At 43.6% G+C, this 21,676-nt stretch overlaps 2 protein-coding genes across 2 annotated transcripts; one reads left to right on the top strand and one right to left on the bottom strand.

Moving 5' to 3' along the window:
- Positions 1–1,039: 1,039 nt before the first annotated feature.
- On the bottom strand, positions 1,040–4,186 carry acd (ACD shelterin complex subunit and telomerase recruitment factor). The gene has a single exon (XM_026172490.1). The coding sequence runs from the start codon at positions 3,907–3,909 to the stop codon at positions 2,236–2,238; it is 1,674 nt and encodes a 557-aa protein (XP_026028275.1). The 5' UTR covers positions 3,910–4,186; the 3' UTR covers positions 1,040–2,235.
- A 771-nt stretch (positions 4,187–4,957) lies between these two features.
- Positions 4,958–21,407, top strand: gan (gigaxonin). Its single transcript, XM_026172489.1, has 13 exons — positions 4,958–5,171; positions 5,850–6,073; positions 6,197–6,311; positions 6,404–6,754; positions 6,988–7,056; positions 9,231–9,382; positions 13,504–13,625; positions 13,729–13,841; positions 14,795–14,944; positions 16,484–16,620; positions 18,027–18,161; positions 19,179–19,288; positions 19,377–21,407. The coding sequence occupies exons 2-13, from the start codon at positions 5,889–5,891 to the stop codon at positions 19,547–19,549; spliced, it is 1,812 nt and encodes a 603-aa protein (XP_026028274.1). The 5' UTR covers positions 4,958–5,171; positions 5,850–5,888; the 3' UTR covers positions 19,550–21,407.
- Positions 21,408–21,676: the final 269 nt, after the last annotated feature.

Raw genomic sequence — 21,676 nt, 5'->3', positions numbered from 1 at the left:
ACTAACCTCTACTGTTTCCTGCCGAGTTGGTCCTCATGCACAGTGCGATGTTTGGAGAAAGTCAAACACAGCTTATCAGCACAAACATATACCGACTGTCAGCACGGTGGTGGCGAGCTGATGATTTGGGCACCTTGATGTCACTGAGTCGACCACAAACTCCTCTGTATGCCAAAGTATGCTAGAGGCTGATGTGAGCCCGTCTGTCCCACAGCTAAAGCTTAGACCAGAAGAATCGACCTGCTGTAAGGGCCCAGAGTCCAGACCTCAGCCTGACTGAGATGCTGTGGTGGGCCTTCAGATGGCTGAAGCCACAATGTAAAGAACAGTGGACCAAAATTCCTCCACGATGATGTGAGCTGTGGTCGTGCAAAAAATGATTGCTTCAGATTATTACTGTCAAAGGTGGTTCTACAAGCTGCTGAATTGTGGTGCTTACTTACTGAGTTGTGTATGTTATTTATTTATTGGTTGTTCTCATTTCCTTATTATCATAAACTGTTCAGTTCCTAAAACTTCCATACAATGGCAACATTGTTTTCTTCTTTGCCTTTTCTTTTAGTGACAGTAAATACTCACGTATAGGAGGCACAGCTCTGCAAAAACTCAGGTTTAGTCTCGACTGAGAGAAATGTGAACTCCCTCCTCTGCCTACCAGCATCACTTTGTGAGGTTTTGATTAGTTCACTTCACATTTTTTGCTTTGACGTGCGCATTACTGAACCGCTGCATCAGCTCGACTTTAACAAGCACGGTCTTCAGCGACACCTCCTGGACAAATAAAGAACAACTCTTTTACCTTTAACCAGGAAATCAGAATATTTGATCAGAAATAAACACGGAGTCTGATTTTCAGGATTATGAGCCTTCATACTGATGAAGAACATGAAATATGGCTGCATGAGAGCCTGGATCGATACTGAAAAGCTGCCAAGTTTAAAAGAAAGAAAAATATCTACTAATGCAGCTTTACTAGTTTTTTGTTTTCTACAAATATGATGACTTTGACTGAGGTTTGGGTCCAAGAATTCTACTGCAGGTGAGATAATAAAGCTGCTAACTGAGCTTCTACTGTTAATACTGCTCTAATCATCTCCACACTGAACAATGAAAAAACACAAAAGCACAGCTCCAACGATGCTCTGAGACATGAGGCGGTTCTATGGAGAAAACTACAAACATCCTTTTCATTCATCTGCCAAGTTTTATTTTTCTTTTATCAATTTTGTCTGAAAAACAGAAAACTGGGGGGGGGGGGAGTTTAAAACGCAGATTTTTACTCAACTGTCACAAATATTCATTTATCAAAATGTGGAACAATCAAATATTTTACATTTTTGCTTTCATGGATAATCAAACAGCTGCTGATGACTTCTGACATCAAACTAATGTCAGCTGAATATTGCAGCGTGTGACATTTCCATTAATCACAGACAGGAAAGGTCTGAAATCACAAAAGAGAGCAAAGCCACAACCTCTGCACTTACAGAACATTTAACAGCAAATGATTGAAACGAGACTCCAAACGTGTTTTATTTGGACATTTTAGCATCTAGAGGCTGAGAAAATATTCATTTTTAACCCGTGACAGCGTCACACAGCATGAAACACAAGCATGGTTTCACAGTGCGTGACGAGTTTGTGCATTGGTGTAAGCACGGCGTTCCTGCTCAGGTGTAAAGAAAACTGCCGTTTGGCTTTATTTCGGTCAGTAATTGTATTTATTGATGATTTAACATTGTTATTTGTGTAGAGCTCACCAAAAATTGTTAAACAAACATCGACCGTGTGTGCAAAACATTTTCGGTGCGGTGTCTTTGGCATTGCTGTCATGTGCTTTTGTGAAATGCAAACCTCTTCTGTTTGCAAATTTTTATACAAAATATCAGGAAAAAAATAAATCAAATTAAGTTTTAACTTCCTACAAGCCAAGGTGATGTCTTATATGCTCAATAAACCAAAATCAGATCAGTTTCTCATTAAATTAGGAAGCTCTGACTGAAACGCCAGCACTTTGTTTTTATTTTGTTCTTGGAAAATGAGGAAATCTTCATAAAAGCTAAATAAATAACAGCTGTAAATTCCCTCATCAGCTGATGTGGACCTTCGTTTGATAAACCAAACCATCCCAAACAGAAATGGCCATCAGAGCGGCCTGAGGACACCATCATAACCGACAAACTGAAGCAATACCAGAACAGAACTAAAGACAGACGAGAGGTAAACTAGGCCCGCTCACGCTACGTTTGCAGGATTGTCTGTCTGCTTTGGAGTCACGAGATACTTCACAGCCCAGTGCAGCAGAGATTCAGTCATTCTGAAGCGACTGAAGTCCTGCAGATTCTGTCCACACACGCGGTACGAGTAAGAGAACGGCCTGCCGTCGCGATGAACCTTTGGAATTTTTCTCGGGACACTCCCTGAAGCCCGTTTAGGACTGCTGCCGTCTTCGGCACTGGAGCCTCCTACCGAAGTGTCAAAGAGCCACGATGGAGGACTGCTGCTCAGCTCCGCCTCCTTGTCCTCCGCCAAGGTGGAGGTGTCGAGGGCTTCTGGTGTGGACTCGCTTTGCTTTCTCTTAACTTTTCCGTGTCTTGTCAAAGTTGTCTCCTCCCTTTCTCGGTCCACAGGTGGGAGGCTCTGCTGTGCTGTCCAGGTGCGATGATTTTCCATTTCTGGAGCAATCATGGAGCCTGAAGCTGAACAAGAGGAAGTGGCAGTGGTGGGGAGGGCAGTCAGCTGTTTCTGGTAGGGTGGGAAGTAGCTGGACTCCACCAGGTGGGCAGGAAGCTGCGTGCTGGTGGCGGGATCAGGCTTGGATTCTGCAGCAGAGGCGGGGTGCGGCGAGATGCTTGGTGTAGCTTCTGGAGATGCATCCGAAGAAGATGAGGAGATACAAGGAGGAGAAAATATGTTCCACGGGTTGGACAAAGGCTCGTCAGTCCCACCTGTGATCACATCCTCGTGGAGCAGGCTGTCCTCCATTGGAAGAGATGAGCTGTCACTGGATGCACAAACTCCTTGTACAGCTGCTGGTTGAACTATCTGCCAGTGTGTATCATCAACAGAGGGCTGCGTGGTCTCTGGAGGGTTGCAGACTTGCAGTATATTCTCCTCCTCCATCCTCTCTGTGCTGCTTTCAGCATTTTTTAGAGTCTGGACCTGCTGAGAGTCTTCTTCTGGGATAAGGAGATATTTCACAGGGACACTGAAACACTTCTCTCCCTTATATCTGATCCTGTCCACATCCCAGCGTGTGCTAGAGCAGGTCTGCGTGGAGTGACAGGTGGAGGTGGAGGGCTGCAGGCTCGCGGCGCGTCCCCTTGTCAGCTTCTCCCTGACGTCCTCCAGCACAGCCTGCAGACAGTCGTGCTGCCACTCTCCCAGCAGCTGGGATAGGTCAAATTCACACTGGCTCTTCTGAGAGTCCTCCTGACCCAGCAGAGCTCTCCACGTTTTACAGATCTTCATCCTGACAGAGGACAGGGTGGTGCAGCAGGGAGTGTTGTCTTTAACTGGACCTGCTGCGGTTGTAGCTAGTTCTCCGACTGATAGGAAGAACCTGCATTTAGTCTGTTCTGAGGCCATGTGGAACTGCAGCCGGTAGTCCTGGATGCAAACCGTGCTGTTGAGTAGGCTGCTGAAGCACTCACGGTCCTCCTGCTCCTGCAGATGCTCCCAGGCTGACGCCGTGAGGACGGCTGGGATCTGGAGTACCCCATCAGACAGGAAGAGCAACCCGGTGGGGCCCTCGGTGTTCCCCGCCTGGGACTGGGACATCTGACCCACACCGATGACATGAGCCTTCAACCTGCTGCCCACCTCCTCCTGCTGCTCTTCCTGGCTGCCGTAGCTCAAGATGAGCCGCTCTATCCATGGAGACAGTCTGTTCCGCGGAAGCCGAGGCATGTCCGGAGTTTTAAACCGTACCGCAGAACAGTTACGAGACTCAGTCAGAAGAACACTCCCACCACATCCTCACTGTAGTGACAACTTTAGCAGGGACTCGGTGAAGTCCACACACTCGTCTCTCGCAATGTCGCCATTTATATTTTAGCCACGTTAGCTGGACACTCGCTTAGCTTAAATATTTGATCAGCGTTGTAACCTCTGTGCACTTCCGCTCTGCGCGTGTCTGCAGTCATGGCGGCGACAGTCAAGTTACCGACAGAGAACAGCAGCTCCTTCAACATAAAAGCGCAAAAGTTAATCGTTTTATTTTTATTTCGAACGATAACAAGAAGATGAATTATATATATTAATCATTAGTCATATTAGTTATATTAAATTATATTAAACCGTCGAAGCCAAATACTCGGGTAAAATAGTGAGTTTATGCCTTTAATAATATGTATAGAAACTTTGACTGACATCATTCTGTCGGGGATAGTTTTTTTTTTTTTTCGACCATGAGCCACGTTTTACGACATCCGCCATTATGCTTTCAGGCATGAATCCAATAGCTGCAAAGAATTTCCAGCATTACCCTCCTGGTTTCGGGTCGCCTTCGAGCATTAAAACTAGCCGGCCGTTTTACACAAACTGAAGTTTTTTGTGCTTCAAACTCGTAGTTATTGTGTGGAAACACGTGACAATAAGGGAATGGGTGTGGTCGTAAATTCTAAACCGACCAATCAGCGTCCATTACGAAAGTCAGAAAAAATAAAAGACATTGCGAAAACTAAAATAAAATACATAATGAAATGTAACATGTTTTTTGTCTTTAGAAACCAAATGTACATATTTATATCGGTTGTTTGATTCACAGCTGTTCTGTTGCTGCACACATTTTAAACTGCACGCGTTCCGCCCTGATGCTCCGTTCAGGTGGTGTCGCCAAAATACATTGCAAGCGGCTGTGTTAACTTTTTTTTTATCTGTTTAAAGCAACCGAGGTGGTTTCTTCTTTATTATGAAAGCTTTCAAAACATAGTGGCTTGAAATATAAATAGATATGTTCTCCGTTGTACGTTCTCCATTATCGTCACATATATTCGAGATGGATGTCATATTTACCACATTTTCCCAAGATTTGAATGTAGCACAACACATGCCTTGACGTCTACTTCCAAAATTTTCGTCCTGAGTGATCAGAGAGGGTGGATGAGTAATTCATGTAGTGTAGGTACGCCCTGTGCCCAGAAGAGAAAGGTGCATTTTTCAGTCTTAAGGTGAGATACTTAAATTTGTAATCAGTAAAAGGAAAGGATGACACCTCAGGTTTTGCATGCACTGTAAACAGTCCATGTCGGAACCCCATGTAAACATAGCTCCACAGTTTTCATTTACAAAAACATTTTGCTAAAATCATGTAACGATGTTACTTAAAAAAAACGTTAATGGCGGCGTTGTCCTTCCTTTATCACGGGGAATCTTTATCGAGGAAATCTTTATCGACATGTCGGTTGTTTTGGTGCTATGCTAGCATTTACTGGCCAAACCTCATTTAGGAATATCAGTTCAAGTTTAGACTCGATACAGTCAAGATCGCTAACATATATAAATGTAAATCATTGGGTCCCATGGGTCCTCGGGTGTTTCCGTAATATTCGGCATTAAATTGATTCACTGAAAGCATGATATGTTTGCTACGTTTGGGTTTTGCTAACGCGGCCCGTTTACACTCGCTGTACTGGCAGAGGACTAGCCACTCCAGAGAAGTCCTTTATTTAAAAAAAAAAAAAAGGTTTCGCAATGAAGAGTTTATGTTGAGACTTTTAAAACTCGATTTTAAGAATGGACCACTTTTCTTTTACTTAGTGCCGTAAACTGTGCATTACTGTCATCGTATGTTCGACAACATTAGGTGGTACTGTTTGAAGAAGCTCAGTTTGACACTATGTTGGCAGGAGTGTGCTGTGCGTCCTCGGGCTGTCGCAAGCCTAGACATGCCCGATACTGCCTCCAATGAGCCCGGTTCGAAGGTTTCGGATCCACAACATTCCCAGAGACTCCTGAGAGTCCTTCGCACCTTTTGGCAGGAGCAAAGTTTCCACGATGCGCTGCTGGTGGTGGACGGAGAGGAGCTTCCTGTCCAGAAAAATATCCTGGCTGCTGCCAGCCCCTACATCAGGTCAGTCAGTCACAGCACATATCGAACTGTTTGTAAACACCAGCTAGGGACAACAAGGGCGTGTCCAGTTTTATTTAGTGGCAGTGCTATAACTCAGATGATTCTTGCTTTACTTCCTGTTAGGACCAAGCTGAACTACAACCCTCCAAAGGAAGATGGGTCTACTTACAGAATCGAGCTGCAGGGGGTCTCTATGGCCATCATGAAACAAATCCTGGACTATATCTTCAGCGGTGAAGTGAGTGGGGATGCTTTAAAAAGCAGAGTGACCTGCTGATATCCTAATAGCGTGTGGCTTTCATTGACTGTTCATATGTACCTCACACACAGATCACCTTGAGAGAAGAGACCATCCAGGACATGGTGCAGGCATCCGACCTTCTCCTCATGACCGACCTCAAGTCAATGTGCTGCAAGTTCTTGGAGAGCTGCATCACTGCAGAGAACTGCATCGGTATCCGCCTCTTCTCTCTGCACTATTGCCTCTACCACGTGCACTACGTCGCCACAGAGTTCCTGCAAACGCACTTCCGTGACGTGGCGCTGACTGAGGAGTTCAGGGAGCTGCCACCGGACCGGCTCTGCGAGGTGCTGTCCATGGAGAAGCTGAATGTGGGCAACGAGAAGCATGTGCTGGAGGCCGTGGTGCGGTGGTTCGCACACGACCCGGATGATCGCAGGGTGGGTAGCACTGGAAAATGTTCTCTTTTTTTGCAGAGATACCTGCAGCATTCAGAGGCGAGTCTCATTGTCCAGCTTTAGTTTCATATCAACAAAATACTGATGAGTGGTTTTTCTTATTAAATTCTAAACTACCTAACTATAAACACTTTTCTTTTTTATGCATATAAAACTGTGAAGGGCTGGCTCAAACTGAATAAAAAAAAAAACTGTTATCCCATATGAATTTACAGGTACGCATGAAGGAAGTGATGTCTGCCGTGTGGCTGCAGGGTTTGGATCTCAGCTACCTGAGAGAGCAGGTAAACAGTCTAAATACTTCTTACCAGCTGCTACTGGCAGGCACAGGGAGACCGTGTTTGGATGTGAATGTTACACTGAAAACTGTTGTGTCAATTAGAGCAGGGCGATATGGCCAAAAATATTTATCACGATATATATTTGAAAATTTGCGATAACGATATAACTGACGATATAAGTGATGCGAGACAAAATACAACTCCACAACATTACTAGCGCAAAAAGACAACCTTCCATTTATTTTCACTTAAACAAGAAGCTGGTTTTTATGTACATTAAAGCTTTATAAAAATGTAACAGTGCAAATGCAAATTCCTTGCTGAAAGTTTAACCAAAAGGCATTTCCAGTAGAAATGTGCTGACATATCCTGAGCATAACCATGTATAATATCCACTGAAGTTAAAAAGAGGTGCTTTGCAACATTAAACTGCAGTGTGCAGTACGTATTTTTCGGACCATAAGGTGCACGGGATTATAAGGCACATTAAGCGAAACAAAGCAGTCAGATAAATCAAACTTTATTAAACTCATTCTTCTTGCTTCCTCCACTTCTGTACCATTGATTCATTAATGTTGAATTCTCTGCAGCTGCTCTATTCCCATGTTGTTGCAATATATTAATGACTAACCTCGTATTGTGGATGGATTGTCTCAGTTGTTCTTCTGACTGAAGTTTGGTCCGTTTACAGCATCCTGCCATGCGATTGCATTTGTCTCTAACCATGAAGAACCTTCACGTTAACTTTTATAAGTGGAAAAGTGTTAGTGTTCGTCCTCCAGCTTCACTGTTTATATTATGCTAACATAGCTGTGTCGCTAGCGATCACGTAGCACATCATTATATACCAGCTAGCCCAACTTCAGTAACCCTACAAACGCCACTGCTGTTTAGTTTCCTGTCTTCATTTATGTTGGAAGTGATAGCAGAGCTGTACGTTTGAATTTTTTCAGAAATCTCTCCGTCAGAACATGCAATATCATGCTTAGGTAACTAGCGAAACTAGCGAGCTAACTTCCGCTAGCTTCCTGCTAACTTCTAACTCCGTTAAATGTAATAACTTTTGTTTTCATGGATGCCTGGATGTTAAACTTAATTGTTCCACCTGGTAAAGCAGCAATGCTGATCGTTTTATTAAAGATGAAAGAATTTAGACAGTTTTTAACTCTCAGTGATGCCGCAGTGTTCGTTTGACCTGAAGCATACGGAGTTTAGGACCCAGATTACTCCCAGATTTAAGAGCATCTTAGTCCGACAATAACAACGGCCGCTTGCATGTTCTGCAAAAAAATGTGCTTTGTCATGTATCTGACGGACAAACACCAAATCAGTTCCACATCACTGAAGTTGCACCATTTTTACAAACCAATTCTGGTTCATTTGTTTCACTCAACAATCGGCCATGTGCGTATGAAAACAAAGGCACTGCGCATGCGCGTTTTACTCATATTCTATCGCGATATTTCATTTTCCTATCGTTGCCTAACATTATACCGGTATTACCGTGAACGGTATAATATGGCCCAGCCCTAGTGTCAATGTAAATGTATGTCATGAAAACTTTAACAAGAATCAGGAAGTATATTCGATTTTATGAGCTAGGATTCTGATCCCAGCTTATCGTTTGGCTATAATGACAGCGTCACAGCTCAGGTTAAAGGCTGTAACAGCTGAAATGCAGGCTGAGGCTGCCTTTCTTCAACATTAAGTGTGAATACAATGAGTCTCTTTCTCCCCGTGTTAGCAAGGCTAACTGACAAATGAACCATGGTTTTAAATCTGAGAAAACATCAAATGGCAGCAGAGAATTTCAGAACAAAGTGGCTCCTGTTTTCAACATCTAACAACACTGAGCATTGATAACTGAGTATACTGATGAGTGCTGTGTGTGTAGTGGCTAAAACACACACACTTTGTCTCCTTCAGCCTCACCTGGTACATCTCCTCCACCTGCAGACATGGACAGTTTAGCTGTGTGTGAGCCAGTGATCCTCACACGCAGTCATTCACCATGAAAACTCTCCTGAAAAGCTTTTAGTGACATCCCAGTGCGGGAGGAACTGCTGATTACCACCTTTATGTGGGAAAGCTGTGGCTTACTCAGTCTGCTGTAAACATACAAATGCAATATAAGTTTTGAGCTAACCTCGCTGTGTGCTACCGTTGTATCCCATCAGGCCATGGGGGAGCCTCTGATGAGGGAGGTGATCAGAGAGTATTGTCAGCCGGTGCTGACGCAGGGTCAGCTGCAGGGGGAGGCTATGCTCGCTGCCTTCAAACCCAGAGGGTATTCTGAGTGTATCGTCATCGCTGGAGGTGAGGATCGCAAGTAAGTCGCACTCGCCAACTTTGTTTTGTTCTGTTTGGACTTCATGCAAAGAAACAGAAGTTTATTTCATACATTTATTTTGGCTGCAAATACATTACCATTTATATGCTTTATTTATTGTACTGTATTCTTCAGTGTCGGCTGATGACATCAAAACTGAAGTAACCTTAACTAACCGGCCTGAACTCGAGTGTAAATTGTGTAATTTTGTGCCATTCTGGAAGAATGACTCACGTGAAATAACCATGACGGTATTTTTGCCTGTGACTATGAAATGTTGGTTCCATGTGTCACAGTGTTCAACAAAGATAGCCTGGGACAAAATTCCGACACAGTCAGAATGAATGGATGACCATTTCACAGCTACAACCTGCGTCTACTGAGCGAAGAAAGGAAAGGTGGGGGTGGGAGGTATATCAGCACTTGTTGGAAGGAAATAAAAAACAGCTGACGGAGGGAAAAAAAGATTGAAGCAGTAAAACTGAGCTGAGCGCTGCAGCAGAAGCTTGTTTGTGTGCTGTGTCCTTCAGATGCTATCATGACTGACGCAGCATGGAAACAAAGCAGATAGCGTAGACTTTGAGATTCAGTTATCACCTTTGAACTTTGAATGCCTCTGAAATCTCACAGTGTGCTTCACTCTGTCCTGTAACCAAACCATCTCAGCTGAGATTAGTTCAGGTCATGGTGGAGGTGCGGTGGGTTGATGCAGTGTTTTTGTTTAATTACGTAAAAGCTCAGATACTTAAGGAAGCTAATAAATCTGATAAGACAATTTTATTGTGACTTTTTTTCTTTTTTCCTAAAAAACCCTGATCTGTACGACATCAGTGCTACTGCAGTGATTGATATGATGGCTGTATGAGTACAGACTCTGCGTGAGCGTTGATCAGAGTGAATGTGGGAATAAAAACTGTACAGATGTCTGCTTGATTTTGCATGCAGCGCTCTGCAGCGCCTACTAGAGGGAAGGAGTTGGAACAGGTTGTGTCTGGGGTGTGATGAGTGCGATGGCGTTGAAGGTGAAATAAACACTCCAGCTTCAAAAAGACTTTTCTGGCAGTTATTTCATGGTTCAGGCTTTGCAGGGTTAACCCCTCCTTAATATTTTGTGTGTGGCTCTATAGTGTACTGCAGGGGTGCCCAATCCCGGTCCTCGAGAGCTACCGTCCTGCAGCTTTTAGATGCATCTAGGGCTGCTCGATTATGGCAAAAATGATAATCACGATTATTTTCACTGAAATTGAGATCACGATTATTTGACGATATTTATTTCGTCCGCCAGAGCTTATATTATTTTTTTTTTACATGCTGTAGTGCCATTTGTGGGAGCATTTCAAGTTGCTATACATCAATACAACTGTTATAGCCCATATTTTAAAAATGTGTATGCATTAAGTCCATAGTAATTACATAAATTGCAAAAAAGTGCAATAAACTACAAAAAAATTGAAAATCGTTTTTGTTTTTACATATATTTCTACTTGGAGAAATTTAAGAGGTTTATCCCTCAAAACTTTAAATACAAAAAAGTTGCAAAAAATAGTTTACAACAACAGGAAATTTATTTTGAGTGTCTTCATAGTTTTATTTTTGGAGATACAGCAATTTTTATATACTGCAGGAAAAACAAAAAACAATCCTATGATGCAAATTTGCAAAGAATGTGCATGTGCATCAAAATAAACTATTTCCAGCAGTGCAATTCGAGTTCTAAGGCCTACAAGTAAAAAACTACATTTTCCGCAAAAATGACGTCACTTGCGATAGTTCACGTTGACGTCTTTTTCAATGTGGGAAGTGTTAAGAACAGCTGATCGGATCGGCAAAGCGTGTTTCTGGAATATTATGTTTTTGTTCCTGCAAGCTCTTTTTATGCAATTTTTGCAAAGCTATATGTGGAAGGAAACCGTGACCGAGGACAAGCTGATGGCATAAGATCTAAGTACAACTCCTCTGGTTTCATATGGAGAAAAATTTATTGTGCTAGCTTAGCGTTCAGGTTCTACAGGGATTTAAAAATAGTTACACAAAACGAGCGTGCTGCTCTGACCGGCTTTAAAGGTTTAACAATAACAATGTATTGAATAATGACTTTAAAAAATAATATAAAATAGTGTGCAAATACTGATAACAGTGCAAATGTTTGCAATATAAGAAATAAATGAAAAATGTGAACTTTGCAGTGTTGCTCTGTGGTGCAGCTACGACACCATAGCAAAGTTTACACACTGTGTCTACTTGATCCACGTCTGACTCCGCGAAGCCATAATGTTTCCACACCACTTAAGTTTTTTTTTTTTTTACCTCTCTTTTCAACCAACAGCAGTCCACTCCTCTCCAAATAACTTCTGCTTAGCTTTCCGAGCTTCCCTCGGGTCCTCTTAATTGTTGTGACGCGTGTTCGAAATGCAGAGCAGTGCGCTTGATTTGCCACATGGAGCAGCGCGAGAGTAAAGCATGAGGGAGGGGCTAATAATCGGCTCAGTCATTTTTAATGATCGTTGAAAGCCCAGATCGTAATCGTGATTAAAATTCGATTAATTGAGCAGCCCTAGATGCATCCCTACTCCAACACAGCTGAATCAAATGGTTTGATCTCTTCAGCATGCCATCATGTTTGGCAAGGGCCTGATAACAAGCCATTCATTTGATTCAGGTGTGTGGGAACAAGGATGCATCTAAAAGCTGCAGGACGGTAGCTCTCGAGGACCAGGATTGGGCACTCCTGGTGTACTGGTTAGCACATTCAAATGGTTGATGGTTCGATTCCATCTGCATCTGACACACGGCCCTTTGGGGTTGTGTCCGGAAGGGGATCTGATGTAAAACCTTCCCAAATCCAGCGTGAGGTTTAGGGAGATTTATATCTACTTGTATTTATATAAGTAGATATAAATACTTACTTTTTGTCTGGTTTCCTGAAAACTGTCAGAGATTTAATGAAAGTAAATACAGATTACTGTAACTTGTACAGGGAGAAGGAAATGATTTTCAGGCAATTCTTTTTTTCTAGTACTGGAGCTACAATTACTCTGCAACAGATCTTTCTGGCTTCAAACAAGAAGATCTAGTGTGTTCTCGTTAGTTGATTTCTAAAGGCTTTGTCCTAAGCACCCATTTAAAAGCTATATTGTTTTGTAGTTTTCACTTTGTTGGCCTACTTTTAAGATCAGGCTTCAAACTTTCCTTTTTGCTAAAGCATATAGTTAGGGCTGGACCAGGTGACCCTGAATCCTCCCTTAGTTATGCTGCAATAGACGTAGGCTGCTGGGGGATTCCCATGATGCATTGAGTTTTTCCTTTCCAGTCACCTTTCTCACTCACTATGTATTAATAGACCTCTCTGCATTGAATCATATCTGTTACTAATCTCTGTCTCTCTTCCACAGCATGTCTTTATCCTGTCTTCCTTCTCTCACCCCAACCAATCACAGCAGATGGCCCCGCCCCTCCCTGAGCCTGGTTCTGCCGGAGGTTTCTTCCTGTTAAAAGGGAGTTTTTCCTTCCCACTGTCGCCAAAGTTCTTGCTCATAGGGGGTCATGTGATTGTTGGGTTTTTCTCTGTATCTATGAAGCGCCTTGAGGCGACTTTTGTTGTGATTTGGCGCTATATAAATAAAATTGAATTGAATTGAACTTATGCAACACAATCAATTGTTTGCAGAGAAATCATACTTTGACTGTAGCTCAGGAGGTAGAGCAGGTCATCTACTGACCGGAAGGTTGGTGGTTCGATCCCTGGCTCCTCCAGTCTGCAAGATACTAAAGTTGCCAAGTTGCTCTCCAATGCATCCATCGGGGTATGAATGTGTGTGAATGTACTTAGAAAGCACTAAGTATAGAGAGAGTGCTTGTGAGAATGGGTGTGATTGGGTGAATGTGGCATGTTGTATAGAGCGCTTTGAGTACTCCAGTAGAGTAGAAAAGCGCTCTACAAGTATCAGTTCATTTACCATTTAAAAATATGCAGTCTGAACAGGTCTGAACAGGCAGCCTGTTCTCGGTCTCCTGTGTGCACTTGGTCTTCAGTAAAAGTACCGGGAAGGCCGACTCACATCCTGTCTGAACAGAGTGAGGGGAAAACCTTTTGTCTGATCTGATGCGTTCACTCTGTGCAGAACCAGGAAGCCGACAGCTGCGTCGCGCTGCATGTGTCCTCTGTATGACGCCAACAGGCAGGCTTGGATAGAGTTGGAGCCAATGAGCGTCGCCCGCCTCGGCCATGGGTTGGTTGCTGCCGGTCAGTGCAGTCCACCGCACCTACATGTCTGTAATAAAACGCTTTGTGTTCAGTAAAAGACATTAGCAGGTGTGTCATTAGCAAGGCTGTCTCTGTTGGTCAGGGGGGTTTCTGTTCGTGGTGGGTGGAACAGATGAACACAACGCAGTCCTGGCCAGTGGAGAGAAATATGACCCCGACTCCAACACCTGGAGCCCGATTCCCCCAATGCTACAGGTAGGATCACGTTTCTGAAACAGTTACTCATGGAAACCCATAAACAGATAAACGGCAGAAGTAAACTCCTGTGTGAGTGTGCAGAAAAAGTGCAAAATAGGGATGCTGTATTAAAAACAGCAGAATGCAGTGTTTTGCAAATGTCATATGATACACTCTCTCCTTCTGCTCAGTGCTTTTCTGTCAGATAGACACTAAACAGGTATGAAAACCATCATTCGTGCTGCTTGGCTACATAAATATTCAGTATATACCAGACGTAGAGCAGATATGTTGCTGCCATATTGTTTTATATTTGACTTCATGGCCATCAGGTGTCAGCAGTGCTGCAAAAATTCCCTGACAGCTGAAGGGTTAAAGGCAGATGATACACAAAGCGCACGATCGTTCTCCAGAAAAGTGATGTCATTCACTAATAAAAGTTTGCTGTCATTAGTAAGTTCCTGATATGAAGTAGCTGGCGGAAACATGCTGGAAGGTGAAGTTAGGGGAAGGGCCCCGACAGCTCCACCAGCAGATCATCAGCTTATTAAAGCTGCTGCACCGAGATGAATTTGGCACAGGAGCACTGCACACAGTCTGAAAACAATATAATAAATAATACACTTCAAGCCAGTCATGGGGTCTGATCCCACTGCTGCGTTTGTGTTGACACAGACAAACAGCTGTGTGAAAAACTGACGTCACCAGCGGTACTCTTCGTGGCTTTGGTATGCTCTAATAGCGTATCTGATTTAAGCTCAAGTCCCCCTTTGCAAACAAACCGGGCCACAGATCGCCCAGCTGTGCCCAGTTGTGCTTTGCACTTATGAAACATCTGAACTTGGAACTCAGACGTGGGAACACCCAGAGACCCCAGGAGGGTGTTTGTTTGTGGCTGAGCGCACAGCTGAGCTTGGGGGATGTTGTTGGCGGTGGTGGTTGATTATATTAACATCCGCTGACGTTCTCAGGCTCGTCAGAACTTCGGTGTGGTGGAGCTGGATGGTCTGATCTATGTTCTTGGTGGAGAGAGTGAAGAGCTGGGGCTGATCACCGTCGAGGTGTTCGACCCCTACTTCAATACCTGGAAAATGCAGACCAGTATGACCATGATCCGCAAGGTAACCCCCTCACCTATGCGCGCACACACACGCACGCACACACGCACGCACGCACGCACGCACGCACGCACACACACACACACACACACACACACACACACACACACACACACACACACACACACACACACACACACACACACCTCTACCTCGGGTATTCATATCATCTAATTGACATAATGCTTTCCCTAGCCCCTTACCCTAACCATATAAAACAAATGCCTAAACCTAACCACAACCTAACTATAACCCTGAAAAATGCCTTTAGATATATAAAATATCTAAATGGTATCAAATAAAATAAAAACAGACATTAAAATAAATAAATGTTGACGTAAGTGTTGAACAATTAATTAAACATAAAATTAACATGACAGAAATGCCCAAAAATAAAATGTTAAAAGTGCAGAAATTGCATAAATAGAAGCAGGACAAATACTAAATGTTGTGCAAGCAAAGGAATAAAGTAAATACAGAAACAAATAAGGGTCTAAGGTGCTGCCCATGTAACTGCCAGGCTCAGGTTCTACTGTGGATTTTTGCTGCGTGTCATCCCGCCATTAAAACGATCAAAATAACACCATGAAATAATTGTAGACCACTTGGTGGAAAAAATGTCTAAATGTGGGTTTGCTGAAGTGGTGCGACAGATCGAATCGATGCTTTTAGTGAGTTGGGTGTGGGTCTGGGTTATCAGTAGTTAGTTTTTTAGCATTTCTACAGCTTTTCCGTCTGAGCTCATCTGTTCTGCAGAACCGGAAGCTAACTGGCTGCTGAGTGTTAATGATGGGTGACAACGTCAGCAATTTGTCATCTTACACCACCAATCAGAGAGCTGCATGAGGTCAGCTTCTTGTTAAATTTGAAGGAAGGACCAGAAAAAGAGAACAGATGATGACAGTCTCACATTTAGCTTGGATGGGTTGTGAATGTTTCCAGTAACGTCAGCACTAGAATTCCCAGTACAATGCCCCTATCTATGTGTATTGGACTCGGTGTTTAGCTATTTTTGGAATAGGCTGGAATTTGACCCGTATTCCAGTTGGGAATGCTGTACCACCCGGAGCGCTTGGAACTACGGTTGTCGTCACTTGTGTACGCCAACGATTTATTGCTCAAGCTGGAATTCAACTCAAACTGATGGATGTCACTTTGATGACTGAATGTAAAACTCTGAGTAACAGGATTTGTCTATAAACTGTATATAAAAGATGACCTGCAGTTATGTCACGCAGCGATTCTGGACAAATTTATTTATATTTTTAAAGTGTGTGTTTGGGATTTGGTTTGGCAGCTGTATCCATACATGGGTTCAACACAAAGATCTCCTTCGATTCTCCTTAGATTAATGACTGGATGTTGGTGGTCTGTTATGACCCCGTCTTCAGCAGTAACTTCAGCAGAACAGCTCTCATTGTTCTGAAATGTTAAAAACAACAACAACATAAAATCAGTGACAGAAATATTTGGTTAGCTTGACGGCTGGACGACGCTTTGACCTCGTCTGATTTGTACGATCGTCTCCGTCTTCTCCTTCAGGTCGGCTGCTACGCCTCCATGAATAAGAAGGTCTACGCCATCGGTGGGGGCTCCTACGGGAAGCTGTTTGACTCTGTTGAATGCTTTGACCCCAAAACCCAGCAGTGGACGGGGCTGTGTCCTCTGAAAGAGAGAAGGTAAGCACAGCCTCTGCTGTCTGTGATCTTAAAACGTTAAAGTCGGTGTTTTCTCACAGTCCTGACGTTTTTGTTTTCTTTGCAGTCAGCTTGTTTTTTGGGGGGGGGGTTCTCTCACTGCATGCACACTTGCTGTGCAACACTTAACATTTAACTTCAGTGTTGTTGCTTTAATTTGGACTAGTTTATGTTGCACAACAGGAAATGAAACATAGCTCTATAAGTCACTGTCATTCTTCCCAATCTGGAAGTTTTATTTTCAGTTTGACTAACTTTATCTAACATCACAGCTTCACTGACTTGCTCAGCAAGTGTAGCTGTTGAGTCAGAACATTCAACACTGTGGTTTTTATTGTGCGTTAGTTGTGTCACACCTTCTCTTTCGTATTGCTGAATCCACACCAAGCATGCTAGACCCGTCTGTGCTACTCATGTGGATTTCATCCATCCACAGGTTTTGGTTTCATTATGCGCTGTTATGAGGGGGTTTTTTCTTCTCTGTGGGCGTCTGCAGAATTTCCTTATTGGTTTTTCTGTACTTTTTAAGCACCGCTGCTGCAACTGCGCTTTTGCCCACAGTATGTTCAGAATCTGCTGAGGATCCAACCCTCTCACAGCCGTGGCATTGTACTGAAATTCAACTAAAAAATGCTAAAAGGCAAAGCAATAAATTAAATAAATGTATTTCAAGAGCTGGACCAGGCCTCTGCAATGTGACCCATGAGTTTACGGATTTTGGATCCTCAAACTTTTACGTGCCACCCTTTGGTTCCAGAAATGATTCTATGTAAGACAAAATGACATAAATATTTATTCATCCCAAAGTTGAGTGAGGGTCGAGTAATAAGCTGTCACTTAATGATAGCAAGCTGCTCGAGGCAAGCCAGGTTATTTGTCTCATTAAAAATGCTCCAAAAGGCAGCGATGGCACGAACCCAGTGTCACTGCGCTGAAACCACATTGGTCTCCCACCTTCCTCAGAACGTCAGTAAAGTTAACCACTGAATAAGTTCTGTAGTTAAAAACAGACGACCATAAATCCTCGAGTTGTGGAGAGAAGCAGTGTTTCTGTATTCTTGAACAGAGGTCCTCGAGGCTTCACGGGGTGTACGTGGTCACATGCATCCTTTTTATAGCGTTAATTATTCAATTCAGATCAATTCAGTTTTATTTATATAGTGAAATATCAGCGCTTTACGTTTGTAAAGTAAAGACCAGCAATAAGATGACGCTCTGAGCCGGCACTTGGCGAGAGTGGGAAGGAAAAACTCCCATTTAAGGGAAGAGATCTCTCCCGTATGACCCTAATTTACTCGTTACTTATTATCTTTAAATGAATTGTTAAACTCATTGCATAGCGAGGAGCCCGCTTTACTGTCAACCCTCAAAATGTCTGTGCTGCTCAGGTTTGGCTCGGTGGCGTGCGGCATCGGTCAGGAGCTTTACGTGTTCGGTGGAGTCAGAAGCCAAGAGAACGACAACCCCGAGCAAAGACAAATGACGACCTGCAAGTCTGAGTTCTACCATGACGAGATGAGGAGGTGAGTCGTTAAACGTTAAAACCACAGACGCAGCCACAGTGACGTAAACTGTGCTGGCGCAATAAAGTGCTGTCATATTTCAGCGCTTTCCCAAGTGCTGTTAAACAGGGCAAGGAATTGTTAACAGTTTTATTTTGAATGCTTCCATTATTTAATTTGCACACAGAACTGAAAAGATTTCACAGAATTCTGGTTCATGGTTTCATTCAACGATCCGCTTTCGCCCTTCTCATTCTCCGCCATGTGCGTATGAAAACAAAGGCACTTGCGCGTTTCACCCATATTCTGTCGCCATATTTCATTTTCTAATCGTTGCCCAACATTATAGCGGTGTTACCGTGAACGGTATGATATGGCCCAGCCCTAGTTCTGTTGACCCCACAGATTTCTGATCGGGTCTTTGTGTGAGTCAATAACGTTCCCTTGTTGAGTCAGAATGACCCAGACCCAGTTTTCTTTCAAAATCTTCACGTCTTTCCTTCCGTCATGAGTCCACCTTGATGAAATCCCCACTTCCACTGAAGCATCCCCACAGCATAATACTCCCATGACTACTACCGTGTTTCACTATGGGAACAGTGTTCTTTTTTTTCTTTGGCCTCTCCCTTTGGCTCTAGGTTCATTTCATAATCGTGCTTAATCGTTCTCCAGGTTGTCTTCAGCGCACTTCGTTCTGGTTTGAAGGCGTCTCTTCTGTGTTTCTTGCAGTCTATTCCTGTCCAGGAAACGCTGTGATAACTTTATATATCCATTTCCTGCTTTGTGAGCATCAACAATTATTTTCCTCAAGTCTAAATTGATTTCTTTTATTTTTGGCATCATGCTTTCTCCAGTGACAGCTGAAAGTCTTGTTGAAGCTTTTATTTTGTGTGTATTTGGACGATAGCGCTCCATTTGAACCTCACTTTTTAAACTTGCAGCACATCGTTGCACAGATGAGCAGAGCTGACCTTACAGTTTGCACGTGTGGCTAATCTTACGATTGCATTATTAAAAAAGAAACATGTTCTGCTGCAGGTGGATGTTCCTGGATGACCAGAACCTGTGCATCCAGACCAGCTCCTCCTTCGTCTACGGCGCCGTGCCCATTGGAGCCAGTATCTACGTGGTGGGGGACCTGGACACAGGTCGGTGAAAACATTAAATACAGCTCTGCTGGGCTTTCAGGATGTTCAGTGTTTGATCCTGTTACCCTCTCGCTTCCTTTGGTTGCAGGCACAAACTTTGACTACATCCGGGAGTTCCGGCGCACCACCGGGACGTGGCATCGCACCAAGCAGATGTTACCCAGCGACCTTTCCAAAACGGCCTGTGCCAACTTGCGCATCGCCAATTGTCGACTGTTCCGCCTTCAGCTGAGTCAGGGCATGTTCCGGATCAGAATCTGAGCCGAGACGGCAGCCGGCAGCTCTGTCCCGGCTCCATGTGTCTCCACTTTTGCACACTGGTACGCTCTATCTGCTGTAGGTCTGAGTTTATATACAAACACTAAAGCGCTGTAGTCGCTACGCTTTGAAGATCTCGACTCCAGTCATTGGTTTATACTCACGACCCTTTTGATGTATATTTATTGTTGACCAAATGGGATGGACTTTAATCTGAACACATTTTTAGCTTTATGGGTTTTATGACATTTTTCTTATCTAAATCTATTTTCTTTGAAGTGTGGGATCCTTTTTTTACAACTTTCTTTTAAAGGACATTGCTCATTTTGAATGCTTTCTGGTTCTCGGTTACTTGGCGAGGGATTCATTATACACCAGTCACTACCCCTTTATTACACTAGAAATCACGCGGCACAGTTTTTGCAGAGGCAGCGAGGCCCGCTGTGGTGCCGCTTTATTAAAGGATCACTCTAGATCATTTCAAGGCTGCAAATATCCCATTATTATCTCCGTTATGACGTTCCAGTTCATGATAACTTTGCACACGTCACCTTGTGGTAGAGATACGAGGGAAGGATGAGTCACACATGAAAGCAAAGTGAAAAGTTGCAGCAGGAATCAGCTGCCTTTTTGGTAAACGCATTAGACACTTGCCAGCTGACTCAGTCACATGCATATTAAGCCTCACACGCTGGTTTGTTTTACGTGTGTGTGGATGGATAATGTTCTGTTTGGCATGTGCTGGTCACAGCAAAAACTGTGACCAGCACAGTTTGACAGTTTAGAAGAAGGAAGTAAAATGATTTTGTACAGGAAGCTGTAGGAGCACAGTTCTGAATCCACAACCAAAGATTTCACAAATGTCTCTTAAACTCCAGGAAACTGTCGACGTTACTGGAGGCCCTCGCAGTGCAGTTGTGTCCTTTAAAAACTATGGCGTGCAGCTCAGACGGTGTAGAAAAGCCACGTGGAATTCTCCAAACTATGCACGAACACGGGTGACTTGCTTTTGGCGACGGCACCTGATTTCCGTATATTCACAGAAACGTTCCCACGTGCTGATTTCAGCGTTTGCCTCTTGGAGCACAAACTCTTTAATGGATTATCACTTTTTATCTGAGCTGGTCCGGGCCGGTCCATTCTAAAACAGAGCACGTTACACTGGTGATTTACTGGAAGTGCTGCAGCTTTGCTGACCTCTGACCTGGCTTTACAGTCAGGACAGTTTTGGCATCTCTTGACCCCGTTTGTTCTGTGCGAGTTACAGCTGCTGGTGTCTGTCCTGCACTCAGCGGCTGCGCTTACAAAATGCCCCGTTCATGCAGCGCAGTGTGCGTTAGGGCCGATCGCCCCGGGCCAAAACAACTCTTTCAATTTGAAGCGACGCGAGAATGTCAGGTTTTAAAGACTTGTGCAAAAACTTGCATTAGACTGCAGTTGGAATCACGTCTGTTTTATTTTGTAAGCTTATTATTTATCATAACATAAATATTTAATACTTCAACACCATAAATATAGCAACAGCATCAGTTCAAGCGGTAATTTGGTATAAACTGATATGTTGCAGCTGGTCGCCTTTATTTGCTGCACTGTTACTGGTTGGTTTGCTACACAAGCATTTGTAGCTCACCTAACAAAAACACTCCTGGTTTTTTTATTGTTATTTATTCCAAAATATATGCAAAATGTCATCTCATTTTTATTTTTGTTTGTTTTTTTGCTCTCTATTATTACCAAGCAGCAACCTCCAGGGCTGGAAAATGAAGCCAGTCCATCAGTATTACGAGCTGTGGTCTGAGGAGCTTGGAAGACTGAAGAAGCTTCTTGGAGGTGAAACATCTTCAGGAAACTTAAAGAAGTCCAAGCTCCTCAGACTACCGTGACCTGGATGACTGAGAACCTACACAGACATTAAGATCTGTGGTTCCTCGGATCAGTTCCTGTCAGTATCCAGACTCGCAGGTTAAACTGTCCCCATGCACAGCAGAAATAAATACGTTTACAGCCTCCTACACAAAGACAGTGTCTGTTTTCTATACAGGCGCGACTTCTCTGGCCCCCACACAGACCGACCTACCTGCTAGCTGTCTGCAAGGCTCCCCTCACCTGGAGCGGTCATGTTCCATGAAT

This window comes from Astatotilapia calliptera, chromosome 7 (genome assembly GCF_900246225.1).
Source record: "Astatotilapia calliptera chromosome 7, fAstCal1.2, whole genome shotgun sequence".
In the NCBI taxonomy this organism is placed as follows: Eukaryota; Metazoa; Chordata; class Actinopteri; order Cichliformes; family Cichlidae; genus Astatotilapia; species Astatotilapia calliptera.
Note: the sequence above shows the minus strand (reverse complement) of the source record. Positions and strands in the feature narration are given on the sequence as shown.